The sequence below is a fragment of the Arvicola amphibius genome, chromosome 4 (genome assembly GCF_903992535.2).
Source record: "Arvicola amphibius chromosome 4, mArvAmp1.2, whole genome shotgun sequence".
NCBI classification, from domain to species: Eukaryota; Metazoa; Chordata; class Mammalia; order Rodentia; family Cricetidae; genus Arvicola; species Arvicola amphibius.
The window spans coordinates 22,290,000-22,305,358 of NC_052050.1; the positions used below are offsets into that span (position 1 = coordinate 22,290,000).

The 15,359-nt window shown below is 45.7% G+C and overlaps 1 protein-coding gene across 1 annotated transcript; it reads left to right on the forward strand.

The window, feature by feature from the left end:
• The first annotated feature begins 3,405 nt into the window (after positions 1–3,405).
• Positions 3,406–12,245, forward strand: Krt28 (keratin 28). The gene is made up of 8 exons (XM_038326751.1): positions 3,406–3,846; positions 4,256–4,338; positions 4,952–5,108; positions 6,269–6,430; positions 6,510–6,635; positions 10,138–10,355; positions 11,793–11,848; positions 12,103–12,245. The coding sequence occupies exons 1-8, from the start codon at positions 3,406–3,408 to the stop codon at positions 12,243–12,245; spliced, it is 1,386 nt and encodes a 461-aa protein (XP_038182679.1).
• The last annotated feature ends 3,114 nt before the right edge of the window (positions 12,246–15,359 follow it).

The following is a 15,359-nucleotide window of genomic DNA, read 5'->3' on the forward strand; positions in this document are numbered from 1 at the left end:
CACCCCATGCCCTATTTACTCCTCAGAGAGGGTAAGGCTTCCCACGGGGAGTCAACAAAATCTAGCACATCACTTTGAGGCAGCACCAAGGCCCTCCCCACTACATCTGAGCAAGTTATCCCTCCAGAAAGAATGGGCTTCAAAAAGCCAATTCAAGCACTAAGGAAGAACCCTGGTCCCACTGCCAGTGGCCCCACAGACTGCCCAGTCCACACAACTGTTACTCACATTCAAAGGGTCTAGTTTGGTCCTATGCAGGTTCAGTGAGCTCCCACTAGCTCAGGTCAGCTATTTCTGTGGGTATCTGCATCATGGTCTTGACCCCTTTGCTCATCTTATTGCTTCTCCCTCTCTTAGACTGGTCTCCAAAAGCTCAGAAGCTGTGGATCTTTGTATCTGCTTTCATCAGTTGCTGGATGAAGGTTCTATGATGACAATTAAGGTAGTCATCAGTCTGACTACAGGGCAAGGCCAGTTCAGGCACCTTCTCCTCTACTGCTTAGAGTCTTAGCTGGGGTCATCCTTGTGGATTCCTGGGAATTCCCCAGGTACCAGGTTTCTCATTTAGCCCCATAATGGCTCCCTCGATCAAAATATCTCTTTCCTTGCTCTCCCTTTCTTTCCCCTATCTCGACCATCCTGTTCCCTCATGTTCTCCTCCTCCCTCCCCTTCTCCCCTCTCCCCATTCTGCTCTCCCTTCTCCCCCCACCATGCTCCCAATTTTCTTAGGAGATCTTGTCTATTTCCCCTTCCCAGAGGGATCCATATATATGGCTCTTAGTGTTCTCCTTATTCCCCAGCTTCTCTGGGGTCATGGACTATAGGCTGCTTATCCTTTGCTTCACGTCTAATATCCACTTATGAATGAGTACATAGCGTGTTTGTCTTTCTGGGTCTGGGTTACCACACTCAGGATGGTTTGTTGTTGTTGTTATTGCTCCATCCGTTTGCATGCAAATTTCAAAATGTCATCATTTTTTACCACTGAGTAGTACTCTACTGTCTAAATGTACCACATTTTCTTTCAAATCAATTTTTCGATTGAAAGGCATCCAGGTTGTATTCAGATTTTGGCTATTACGAATACTGCTGCTATGAACACAGTTGAGCAAATGTCCTTGTGGTATGAGTGGCCATCCTTTGGGTATATGCCCCAGAGTGGTCTTGAGGTAGATGGATTCCCAATTTTCTGAGAAACCGCCATACTGATTTCTAAGAAACTGTACAAGTTTGCCCTCCCACCAGCAATGGAGGAGTTCTCCAGAAAGGGTTGTTTTAAAGCCAGGCCACCTACAAGTACTCATCCTTCTTCACATGGCTGTTTCCCTTCCTACACCTCAACCACGCTGTGATGGGAAAAAGGAACCCTCACCAGACACTGAAAAGATGGTGTTGCCCTGTCCTGGACTCTCAGCTTCCAAAACAGTCAGTGAAATCGACCTCTTTTCTTTATAAAGATGGATATAGTCAGCTTCAGGTGTCTCATCAAGGCAACAGAAAACAGATTAACATAGCAGCTTTAAGCAGCCATCTCTCGACTCTGTCCACATCACGGTCGCTCTCGCCTCCTCTGTGATATAAGGACAGCCAGTGACTCACATGCTTTCCTCGTCCCACCTGTCCCTCTGACGCCATTCCTTCTTTCTATGTGATTATGTCATCCGTCACCCAGTCTTCTTCTCTAGGGCACCGTGGATTTCCTTGGCACTGTCCTTCTTGATCCCATCTTTAGATTCCCCCAAACCTACATCATTCTGTCTACTCCAGTACGGAATTACTTCTAAATACACAGTAGAATGTCAACCAAAATAAGAAACCCATTTACACCTTGCTGGCTAGGCATTTGCCCAGAGCCGTGAGCTAACTCTAAACATTGATTTTTTTTTTTCCCTATCAGCAGCCATCTTTAACTGGGATATCCCAACAACTTCTCAAATTCAACCAGTCTAAGATTAATCTTGGTGTTCCCACCACAATCCTCTCTCAATTAACATTATGATTCCCAGCATCTGAAATCAATTATCAGAGGCAGGCCCAGCCACCGCGTACTTGGTTTTGCAGTATTTGGCCAGCTGAGGTGGGAGGATCACTAATTAAAGGCTAACCTGAGCTACATTGCAAATTCCAAACCTGGCCCATAGTAAGAGCCTGTCAGGAAAAAAAAAAAAAATCCCAGTTCTTCCTTTACTCTCAAATGTCAATCAATTGCCATCTCCTCTCAGCTCCTCCCTACTCCATAAGCCACCATCTCTACCATCTTCATCTTCCTCACCAGGACCATCCTTCCACCCCTGCAGTTTGTCTCATCAACTCATTTCAACTTGGTTCTTTTGCTACTTTTTAATTGAACTATAATAGCATCATTTCCCTCCATTCCCTTTCTTTCCTCCAACTCCTCCCACGTCCCCCCATCCTCACCCCCACTCCCTCTCAAGTTCCTGGCTGCCTCTTCTTTAATTGTTATTGTTACAGACATATGCGCACATACATAAAATACAACCCGCCGTGTCTGCTCAGTGTGGCTTGCATGTACATGATTTCAAGGCTGACCACTTGGTACTGGGTCAACCAATTAGAGGGTTCCTCCCTGCGGGTAGACCACTTCCTCTACTCTCAGAATCAACTTGATATTTCTCTCTGCTTTTTACTTAAGATTCATCCCAAACCCTTGGGTCTAGCACACAAACCTGAACAAGATCCAGCCCCTGTCTGGAACTAACAATCCCCTAAAGACTATAAAAATATCTTTTCATTTCTACATTTATTTAACTCCACATCTTCCATTTCTGGGTCTTCTAACAGAGCACACTAGACACAGTAGCCATGAGTGGCCATATACTGTGTCATTGGCCAAGACAATACATAGGTGTTACAGCTATGGAAAGAAGGGGAAATTACCAGGGATGTACTTATGTAAATGACACGGTTTTTTGGTTCTCATGGGATAAAATACCTGTTTCTGTATCTAATAATCCTTCATCCACCTATGTGGCAAGCCAGGCAGACAGGGCCCTATCTCAGCCTTCAACGCTCTATTGGCCCCTATGCCAGATAATGACAGTCTGCTCATGGGGTCTCTAGATGAAAGAGAAGGTTACTCACACAAAATTAAAAGTCAAAATAATGAACTTAATATAGAACCAAGCCGTACTTTATGTACGATAACGTATATCCTGAAGCAATACCGGGGAACGTTAGGCATTAATTATTTCTTAAATCGCCCAATTATACATCATTTCATGCTAATCTAAATGATGCCATTTCTCTCTCGGCAGACACCACTCAACTGGAGACAACCCCCATATCTGTGTATAAAAGCCCCAAGAACCCACAGGCTGGTGATGCTTTGTTCTCCTTTGAAGTCACGGCTGCCCACAGACAAGAGGAACGTTTGCCCTGGCACCATGTCTCTCCGGTTTTCTGGCGGATCCAGGCACGTTAGCCTACAGTCAGGATCCCTCAGGCCACCCAGCGGAGGCGCAGGATTTGCAGGCGGCAGTGCGGGTGGCAGTTCGGCTGCTGGTAGTGGATTTTCTTGGGCCTTAGGAGGGACACTGAGCGGTGGCCCCGGTGGGAGCCATGCCGCTGGTGCCCTGGGAAATGCTGGTGTGGGCTTCCCTGGAAACGAAGGAGGTCTCCTCTCTGGGAACGAGAAGGTCACCATGCAGAATCTTAACAACCGCTTGGCCTCTTACCTGGATAACGTGAAGGCTCTGGAGGAGGCAAACGCTGAGCTAGAGAGACGGATCAAGAACTGGCATGAGAAATACGGACCCGGTTCTTGCCGTGGACTCGACAACGACTACAGCCAGTATCATCTGACCATCGAGGACCTTAAAAGCAAGGTAAAAATCACAGACTTGGAACTAGTCAAATTTTTAAAACTTAAACTTCCAGCAAAGCTATATAGAATCACAAAGGAAAATGAGTAATGACTGTTCTTTAATTTGTACTGAATTTTAATTAAATAATTACTCAAAATTAGGAACCTTGATTCATGAATTTCAATGTAGCTAAAAATGTTAATTCCACTGTTTATTTTGAAATACATTTATAGATAATAAAGTATTCTATTTTAAAAATAAGACAATTGTATGAGAACAAATTTAAAACATTGCTACTTTTTTAAAAATTAAATTCTAAATATTTGGATAACTGTATAAGTTAAAAATTAATGCAAAGGCTTAATTATTTTTAAGTAATAAATAACAAAAGCAAAGTTATTTCTGTTGATGTCCATTTAATTTCTTCTAGATTATCTCTTCCACGGCTGCTAATGCTAATATAATTCTGCAGATTGATAATGCCAGATTGGCTGCTGACGACTTCCGACTAAAGTAAGTGACAGATGGCAGTCATGGCCCCAAAACAAAGTTCCTGTCTGTTTGTGTTGTTAAACAATTTCATTTTCATCTCAAGTAAAATAAGTTATAACCCAAAAGAGTAAAGGAATCAAAGGATTTCTGTTACAAAACGACAGTCAACTTGAGTCAAATTGACATATTCATTACACCCATGAAATAAACTGCCCGTGAATCTCCATGCCCGCCTAAAGGAATGCCAAGCACAAAGTAATGTTCCGCGGCTTAGATAAAATTACAAAAACAGCGCTTTCACGAAACTGTGCTAGGACTGGAATCTGTGTGACTGGTGAGCTGCTCACCCTGCACAGAACCAGGGGGAAGGGTCCTGCTCTGTGTCCAGCTATTTTGGTTTATGACAGGGCCTCACTGTGTAGTCCACACTGGTCTAGAACTCACAATCCTCCTCTCAGCCTCCTGAGTTCTTGGATTATAGACATGGGCTACCACACAAGGCTTTTTCTGTGGCTTTTTATAAGATTTAGAGTCCTGATTTGGTTTCTATTTCCAGTTGACATTGGGTTGAGGTTGACGCCTTGAGCTTTTTAAAGAGCTAAGTTCCATTGTATTTCAATTCACCCCCACCCAGGTACGAAAATGAACTCACCCTTCACCAAAATGTAGAGGCGGATATCAACGGATTGCGCCGTGTCCTTGACGAGCTGACCCTCTGCAGGACGGACCAGGAGCTGCAGTATGAATCCCTCAGTGAGGAGATGACCTATCTCAAGAAGAACCACGAAGAGGTAGGAGAAGCCTCTAAGTCCCCTCGCAGCTCTGCCCATGAAAACTCTCCAGAGGGAAGGAAGTCGTTGCGGTCCCAGCACTAATCCGTGCTCAGGGAAGTCACACATGAAATCTACTTGCCTCCCACGAGAACATTAGAGGAAGGGGAGTTAGAAAGAGAGGAGAGTCACACAGCACAGCACTGAAAGAGTAAAGCCACTGGGGAGTGCTGGCAGGAGAGTGACCCCCAAACGTGAAAACCAGAAAAGGAAGAGAAGAGATGGCAAACACAAGAGAAGGGCCTGGAGCACCGTAGGATCCACGTCCCCCTTAAAGTCAGAGCAGCTTTGACTTCACTGAAGGTGGGGGGAAAATCGCTCACATTGGGGTACACTGGGCATTTCCTACACTATCCCTGGTGGGTGTAGGCTAACTGCAAACAGTTTGATTTTGAAACTCCACAGCAACAAGGATTTTCCTTTATATGGAATCTTACACAGAAAACTTCAAAGTACAGACATAAGTCAGTAGCAGCTTTTTAGGAGCAACATGTGGTGTGGTGTGGTGTGTGTGTGTGTGTGTGTGTGTGTGTGTGTGTAGTTGGGTTTAGTGTGGTGGTTCAACTTTAGCCTTGACTGTGCTGGAACTTACTACATAGACCAGACTGGCCTTGAACTCACATAGATCTGCCTGTCTCTGCATCCCAAATTCTGGGATTAAAGGTGTACACCACCACCACCAGGCTGGTGGTTCAACTTTATAATCTCAGCAGCTGGGAGGCTGAGGCAAGATGATCCCCAAATCCAAGGCCCAGCCTGGTCTACAGAGCAAGTTTCAGCTTAGTCTAAGCTACAGAGTAAGACCCTGTCTCATAAAAACAAGGATGGGAGGGAAAGGGAGGGAGGGAGGGAGGGAGGGAGGGAGGGAGGGAGGGAGGGAGGGAGGGAGGGAGGGAGGGAGGGAGGGAGGGGGGAGGGGGGAGGGGGAGGGAGGAGGGAGGGGAGGACGGGGAGGAGGGAGGAGGGAGGGGGGAGGTGGGAGGGGGAGGGATGGAAAGATGGATGACTGGTGTGAACACAGATTAGGTAGGACCCAGAAATTACACATTCCTCTTGGGAACTCTGGGACTTCTGAAACCTTCTCGGATGGTATAAGGACAGTCACTTGCACTTCGTTCCAGGAAATGAAGGTTCTGCAGTGCTCAGCGGGTGGCAACGTGAACGTGGAGATGAACGCTGCCCCAGGCGTGGACCTCACCGTCCTGCTGAACAACATGCGAGCCGAGTACGAGGCCCTGGCTGAGCAGAACCGCAGGGACGCCGAGGCAGGGTTCCAAGAAAAGGTAAGGGGAGCCAGACCCGCTGTTCTTTTCCACCCTAGCAAGCCAGACTCAGTGTGACCCTGTGTAACCTGCCTTCCAGAGTGCGACGCTGCAGCAGCAGATCTCCAATGACATGGACGCAGTCACCTCGGCCAGGTCGGAGCTGACGGAGCTGAAGCGCTCCCTGCAGACTCTGGAAATTGAGCTGCAGTCACTCTCAGCAACGGTAGGTGCTGACACCAGGCCGCCTGCGCCTCCTGATTCCCCAAAACCTATGAGAAGCCCTTCTTTTCTTTCCTATAACAAATGTTTACCGAAATGGGGAAGACAGGAGGGAAAGCATCCCAGGAGACAGAAAGAGAGGCGGTGTCTTCCTCACAGACTTCTTTTCACCCAGACGATTTTCTTCATGGATGGCGCCCAGGGTTCATTTAGTTAAAATAACCAGTCTGGTGCCCAGTTCCACCCTGAGCATTGTTCATTCAACCCCCAGAGCATGCTGGGTAGTGTTGTTTCAGTTTTAAAAAGTAAGGGACAGGACCAGCGTTATTTGACCTCACAGGCCAGGATGGGTCACACCAATATCTCCTAACACTGAGAAAAGCTTAGTAAGAGAGGGTACACGGGGCTGGAGAGATGGCTCTACCACTCTTCAGGGGACCCAAATTCAATCCCAGGCATCCATAGGGCGGCTAACAACTGACTGTAACTCCAACCTCGAGGCATCTGTACCCTATTCTGTCTTCTGCAGATGTGGCATCCATGGGGTACACGTATGTGCTGGCAAAACACCCATACACATAAAATAATTTTTTTAGAGAGGTTCACAGCAACTCTGACAAGGGCACTCTTGATCCTCTTGCCCTACCAAGAAAAGCCCTCATCCCACAGCAAACACCCACAGGGCCTGGTACTCAGCCTCTTAGGCACATGGAGGGTGGGAACAACATCCAGAAGACTTGGATGGTTACCATGGAAACAACCCAGTTCAAAACCCTGCTTTCAGTCAGGACTGGGAGCGGGTGGTATCCAAAAGGCTTGACTCTGAGAACTGTGGAGAGCATGTGGCCCATGGGTTCCCCATCTTCACAAGAGGTCTTGTAATCCTTGAGAACAATGGGGTGTCACAGAGACAAAAAGAAATAGCTACTATGCAGCTGAGAACAGCGAGCCTGTCACAGAGGAAACCAAGGCTCAGTACACTAGAAAAATTTTTTGGTTTAGCAACCGTAAAAGCACAGATGCAGTGTTCTCTCACTAAGTAGTACTGAGACAGAAGACCTGTTCTTACCACTACCTGAGCCCCAACTTACCCAGCATGCCCCTCTTCCCCTCACCCTCAGCACAGCTGGCTCTCAGCACAGCTGGCTCTCTAGACCTTCCTTGTGCAGACTCGCCTCTCTGAAACCATCAGAACCCTGCACGATCTTGTCCCGCTGCAGGGGTGAATCCTCCCTGTGTTTCTGAAAAACAGGGTGGGAAATAAATTCTCAAATTCCCTCATCAGAATCAGAAGCATTTTCACATATCAACAAAATGACATCGGGGCTCAGAGTCTAGGGTCAGGCCACCCATTATAATCATTTTCTCACAGAAACAACAAAATCACGAAGCACTTAGAGTCAAGGCTCAGATCAACTATTCTAGAAGTAATGCACACACACACACACACACACACACACACACACTCCATTTAACTGCAGTATAAGCAAATTACAGAGTAATGCTGGTAACTTAGCTTCCATGCTTGAGATTCTTTGGTCAAAATAAATTGCAAGGTCAGTTTCCCACAGGTGAAACGCCAAGTCAATTACAGGTTGGAAGTTATCTATATAAACATCCGTATGTTCGCTTCCTGTGTTAGGCAAACTTCCAAGTTCATCTGGTTCTCTCTCATCAGCACCCAGCCTTCCCAGTGGAGGCAGTTAAGAGAGCTCCTGCCCCCTCCTACTTCCCAGGGTATTAGCCATCTTATAAAGGAATACCCAAGGCAGGGAAGTGAGGCTTTAAGGTTCTGGATGGTGGCTACACCTCTCCCTGATGTCTTGCTCTTTGTCACCTCTTCTTCTTCTTCTTCACCATTCTGGTCACCTTCCACTTGAATGCTCCTGGAGAGCCCAGCAGTCTCTCTGCCCACGCAGCAGCCAGTGTCCGTCTGTGTCCTAAGGGTCTTAGCCCATTGGATCAATGCTGTGATGAATATCTTACTACCTAACTCCTTTGTTATCCTAGGCGTGGATCAGTACATCATATATTTGGCAAAACACAAAAACATCCTTAAAATTATAATGCTACTATTGCGATAAAGAAGTAAGATGGCGAACTAGAGATAGCTCAGCTGGTAAAGCACCTGCCAGGCAAACACAAGGCTGTGAGTTTGATCTTCAGAATTCATGCAAAAAAAGCCAAGCAGGGAGGCATGAGTTTGTAATCCCCGTGCTGGAATGTAGAGACAAGAGGATTCCTGGAGCTCACTGACCAGCCCTTCTAACTGCATCAGTGAGCCATAGGCTGCCTTTAAAAATGATTAAATAAATAAGTAGATATCACTTGAAGAATGACACCCAAGAGTGTCCTCTGGCCACCACACACACACACACACACACACACACACACACACATACACATGTGAAATGATAAAAAGAAAGCATTTCAAGGTAAAATGCATTTATGATGTAAACACTGAGCCAAACTGCCTGCAAAAATGCCAGGCAGAGCCTTGCATCTCCTTATCACAGAGACCTTATTTCCTGTGACGTAAGAGCTGCCATCACACCACACGAGAGGAAGGAAAACGAGAGAGCGGCGGAGGTGATGGCCATTCTGATGACTGATACCAGAAGTAATCACTACCCAGGCGAATATCTACATATGATAAGCTAAAGGGGGAAATTATCGTAATTGCAGCAGGGATCATGTGGCAGGACAAATTACAGTCTGTGGAAAGCGAGAGGAAGTAGGATTCTCATAGGAGGGGTGCGGACACCATGACCTGCATGTTGTGAGAGCTGGCCTGCAGAGCCCACCCTGTTAAAAGGATTCATTCAGTCTTAACTTCTTTCAAAAGAGGACTTTGGTGACTGGCAGAAAATCCAGAATGGATCAGAAAAGGAAACAAGAGCCCAGCAGGCCTGGGAATAGGATAAGAACAGGGCATTAAAGAGTAAGACTTAGAAATAACAGACAACCCCAAAACAACAATGTTAAAATATAAATCATCCCTTGTGGATTTCTTGCTGTTCCATCCCCGCTAAAGTGCTTTTATATACATGTCAGTCTTAACAGAAATTGTTAGCAAAATATTAACTGTTGAATGTCGTACAGGAATCTGATAAGATGGCTCAGTGGGTAAGGGTACCTGCTGCCAAGACTCAAGAGTTGGATCCCAGGGACCCATACAGTAGAAGGAAAGAACCAAATCCTGCAGGTTATCCTCTGATGGCCACACATTTGTTGTGACACAAGCCTTCCCCCTACTACACACACACACACACACACACACACACACACACACACCTAAGTAAATGTTAAAATAAAATCTTGGCAGGGCAATCATTTGTCCCATGTCGGGCCATCCAGTGCCTGTTCACTACCTGGTTAATGCCAGGCTCCACTGTTTTATTGTGACAGGCCCCTACTTGCCTGGGGAGTGGTCCCGCAGATGCTAAGAAACCAAGGGCTAGGTTCTCTGGTGGTTTCATCCCTTGCTATGATCTTTGATGTCTCAGAAACACTCACTGGAGTGCTCCCTGGCGGAGACCGAGGGCAACTACTGCTCTCAGCTGGCGCAGATCCAGGCTCAGATCAGCGCCCTGGAGGAGCAGCTGCACCAGGTCAGGACCGAGACCGAGGGCCAGAAGCTGGAACACGAGCAGCTGATGGACATCAAGGCCCACCTGGAGAAGGAGATCGAGACCTACTGCCGCCTCATCGACGGAGACGAAAAGTAAGACCTTTGGGAAGTTCCCCCAGTACATGCTCTACCACTCAGCCTTCCACTCTTAGCCAGCTGTTTTTCTCTCCCACTGTACAAGTGTGCTTCTTGGCTTGCTTCTAGAATCAGTTCCTCTATATTTGTTCATAAGAGAACCCCCTTATCCTCCTTGGATGACTCCCTTCATTCCTCCATAATTCCTCAGTATGGCCCACGTCGAGCATTGGGTTTTCAAGATTCTCTTGACCCCTGACCCTTCCCAAAGCCCCTGATCATACCTTCAGGACACATATGTATATATGTAGACATATGTATACATATTCTATATGTCTGTGTGGCTACTACGACAGTGCACATTTTATATGTATCTTTCTCAAGCTAATGCATATTTCTTTCTTAATGTTTTAATTCTTGGACTTTAAAAAAAAGTCAGAGGGGAGGGACGGGGAAGCTGGCTCAGTGGGTAAAGTGCTTGTTGCATGAGAACCCGACTTTGGGCCCCAGCATCTGTGTCAATGCCGAGTATAGTGGTCCGAGCCTGTCACTCCATACCTGGGGTCAGAATGTGAATGCTGGGTGCTCGCTAGATGGATCCACTGCAGACTGGATGCTGGGTGCTCACCGGCCAGCCAATCTAGCTGATTTGTGAGCTGTAGGTTCAGTGAGAGACCCTGTCCCAAGAAATGTGGTGTGGAGGGGCTAGAGAGATGTCTGAGAGGTTAAGAGCACTTGCTGCTCTTATAGAAGACAGGGTTCCATTCTCAGCACCTGCAGGATTCACAGCAGGCTGTAACACCAGTTCCTGGGACACTGAAGCCCTTTCCTAGTCTCTAAGGGCACTGCGTGCATGTGGTGCATAAGCATGCATTCAGGTAAAACACTCATACCCATCAAATAAAAATAAAGAAGGCTCTCTTTAAAACTGAGGCTGAGAGCAGCAAAGGAAGATTCCTGATGCCAACCTACACACACATACACACACACACACACACACACACACTCACAAACACATTCACACCTACACATACACACACATACACACTCACACACATACACACTCATACACATACACACACACATAAACACTCACACACACACATATTCACACACACAGACACACTCACATACATACACACATACACGTATTCACACTCACATACTCATATATACACATCACATACATACACACATATTCATACATACACACACACACCATCACCACCACCAAAGAGAAAAATATCAAATGGAAATGAGATTTTTTAAAGAAAAATACTCTTTAAATAACTTGTAATCACTTCCTCCTCCTGCACACAAAACCGTAACGTTTTCTTCAATAGTAAATAGTAGTCTCAGTAAAAACTGAGATCTGCTGAGCCAGTATTTCAATGAAAAGTTTCCAAAGTGATCATCAACACCAATATTAAAATAATAAATTTTTCTTTCTTCCAGTACCTGCTCCGGTTCAAAGGGCTTTGAATCTGGAAGCTCGGGGAATTCATCCAAAGGTAACAAAAACCTCGTTTCATTTCTGTAGCAGAAACTCCGTTCCCATCAACAACACTCACACATGGTAGCCAAGTCTACAGTTAAGTGGTTTTAACTACTGGAAATGTTCCCCAGACGCCCCAAAAACCTTACTATAAACGCGTAACACTCCCTCCCCAAGGCATGTGATGCACTACGAAAAGCCTAACAGTGGGCTCCCCTCACATAATCTTTTGGGAAGGATTCATGCATTCACCTGGGTTTTCTTCTCTAGATTTGTCCAAAACCACACTGGTAAAGGCGGTGGTTGAAGAAATAGATCAGCGTGGGAAGGTCCTGTCCTCAAGGATCCACTCCATCGAGGAGAAGATGTCTAAGATGAGCAACGGCAAGGCTGAGCAGAGGGTTCCCTTCTAGCTCCCTCGCTAGGGGGCAGAATAACGGGGCGGAGCCAGCGCAGCTGCGCTATTCTAAATCTCAGGGAGAATGGAAACGCTTTCTACTATTACAGATAAAGTGACCTTCGACAAAATGCCTCTTTTCTTGGTGACTTTCGCATGATATTGGGTGTTTCTGTTCCAAATAAAGAAAATAATTGATGGGCACACACTTCCATTTGCTGGTGGTTAATATTAAGTTGAAGATCTTCATGAAAAAGGTTTTCACTGAATTTCACTCTAATTTTCAATAACTATCAATATGATCACGTGGCATCTAAATATTAGATATCCGCTTGGCATAACTTTTAAATCCCACCACATCTGCACAAGTTAACTATCTGGGAACAGTCAGAAATTCTCCTGCAACTGACACACTCCACCACGAGATGGCGCGTGTCTGGTATTTTTGTCAACCCTATCTCAAGATTATCCACAAAATAGGGTACCATTCCCAGTCTACCTGGAAAAATAATCTTTGAAAAGATTTACCTCAACGAAGCATGTGTTGATGACTTTCCCAGAACAGATTATAGAAGGTTTTCCCCATAAAGGCCCAGAGAGAAATAATTTAGGCATTGCAAACCGTAGGTCTATTGCAACCGTTCAACTTTTTTTTTTTTTTTTTTTTTTTTTTGGTTTTTCGAGACAGGGTTTCTCTGCAGCTTTAGAGCCTGTCCTGGAGCTAGCTCTTGTAGACCAGGCTGGTCTCGAACTCACAGAGATCCGCCTGCCTCTGCCTCCCAAGTGCTGGGAATAAAGGCGTGCGCCACCACCGCCCGGCTCCGTTCAACTTTTTAATCGCTGTTAAGGGAAACAACCATAGATTGAAGGGCACAACTACTTTGAATAAAACTTTATTTAGAGGCACTAAAATTTTTGAATTGCAAATAATTTAACGTTTCATGAAAAGTTATTCTTTCCATGTTTTCAACTGTTTAAAACGTATAAGCCAGAAACTAAAGAGACGGCTCAGCAATTGGCTGCTCTTCTAGAGGACTGGGGTTCAATTCCCAGCATCCACACATGGCTCACAATTATCCAGTTCCAAGGGATCTAACTCCCTCTTTGGGCTCCTCAGGCACCAGGCATTCACGTGGTACTCAAACATACACGCAGATGGAACACCCATGCACACGAAATGTAACACCATTCTTACCTCAGGACTGTACAAAATCACATCAGGACAGCTTTTAATCTCTCCCCGCACCGAGACTCGTGCTGAGAATCAACAGTGTGTCACCTCCAAGGTCACTCTGATGGTTCCGCCTTAGGAAAGCTGTTCCTTTATTTCTCAGGATCTTCCTGACTTCCCTGAGGAGCTCCAACCCACCCAACAATCCAACAGCTCCACTGAATTTCAAAAGAAGTGGGGAAAAAAATACTCAAACACTTACAAAATGTCTGCCCAAATGCTTCACACGAAGCAAGCTCTAGAAGTCATGAGGAGCTGACTTCGAAACACGCAGCTACGTAGCTTGAGAGACTCCGAAACAAAAGTGAAAATACCAAGTCCCATTGTCCAAACGTCACGGCATTGGAGGGTCTGGAAATGATGCTCTTTCCGTTCTTCTTCTGATATGCTCTTTGCTGTTGCTCTTGTTTTGTCTGTTTTGGTTGTCGAGACAGGGTTTCCCTGAGTCGTCCTGGCTGTCCTGGAACTTGCGCTGTAGACCAGGCTGGCCTCAGACTCAGGGATCCGCCGGTGTCTGCCTGTGCTGGGATTAAAGGCGCGCAGCACCATGCCCAGATCTTCAACTACGTTCTTGATTTAGCCTGGATAGTTTATGATTTTGTTCTGAGGAGGGTTTTTTTTTTTTTTCTTCGTGTTTTGGCTTTTGTTTTATGGCCTTTTGCTGTTTAATATCGTTGTAAGTAAAGAGGAAAAAATAAATTTTAGGTTATTTTATACATTTACCACTTGTTTTTATAACATGCAACCCCAGTTTTGAGTCAAAACACCAAAATTATATGATCTCTATTTTGTATATACCAAACATTGGAAACACAAAACAAAACAAACTCAATTATTTTTATTTCACTTTGTTGTTGTTGTTGTTGTTGTTTGGTTTTGTTTGGATTTTTGTTTTCATTTTTTTAGTCTAGTTTAGTTTTAGATACAGCCTTGCTTATCCTGGAACCCACTATGTGGTTCAGACTGACCTCAGACTCACAGCGATGTACCTGCTCTTGTTTCTCCAGTATTGAGATTAAAGTCAAGTACCACCACACCCAGCTATAGACTTCAAAAAAGTTTATGAAGACTGCATCCTCCGGTCATTCATGCTGAAGCAAGTTCTGGTTTGCATGGAAAACCTGGCTCCCTGGGATTGCCAGAGACCCAGCTTATCCCATCTTGGAGGCTGCAGACCAAACATTTCCCCACTTTGGGTACGGATGGACTCCCTTGCACCTCTGCTAACCAGGCTGCAGTGCAGCAGTGCACGAGGGCATTGCTTATGCTCTGTGCTATGGAGGCAGTATAAATCATTACAAACGGCTTGCACACTCCCCTGCACACCTGCATGCCCCCACAGTTAATCAGAACTCACTCTACAGAGCACAGGTTTGGAGACACAATTACTGAGAATTTTAGGTTAGCCACAGAGAGCACTGGACCAAATGCAGGACTCTTCTAACAGAGTCTTTGTATCTGGAGCCTGCGGAACAACTCCTGCCTTGCGGGAGTGCTCAGAGGCCAATGATCTTTGCAAACACTGTCTGCGTGGGATCCCCTTTGTATAAGAATGCCCAGGAAGGCTCAGGAGTACAGGAGGCACTTTACAGTGAGAGTACCTGCCAGCACAGAAAGACTCACAGGAGAGCAAAACTCTAACTAAACGCTGCACTTTTAGCTGAAGAAATAACCCAGAATCCCCCGGGTGTCTATTCACAATGCACTGGATATAGAATTAACCCTGGGGTGAACTTCCTTTAAGTTCTGTTGAGTTCACAGAGTGGAAGGAAACAGACCGTGCTCAGACTTCAGAGTCGTAGTCTGTTCTTCCTAGAAAATAACGATGCCATTCAGTTCTGAGAGATTTTCTGTGCTCAGCAGAAGTTAGGGTACATGGGCTCTGAAGTTCTTCTGATA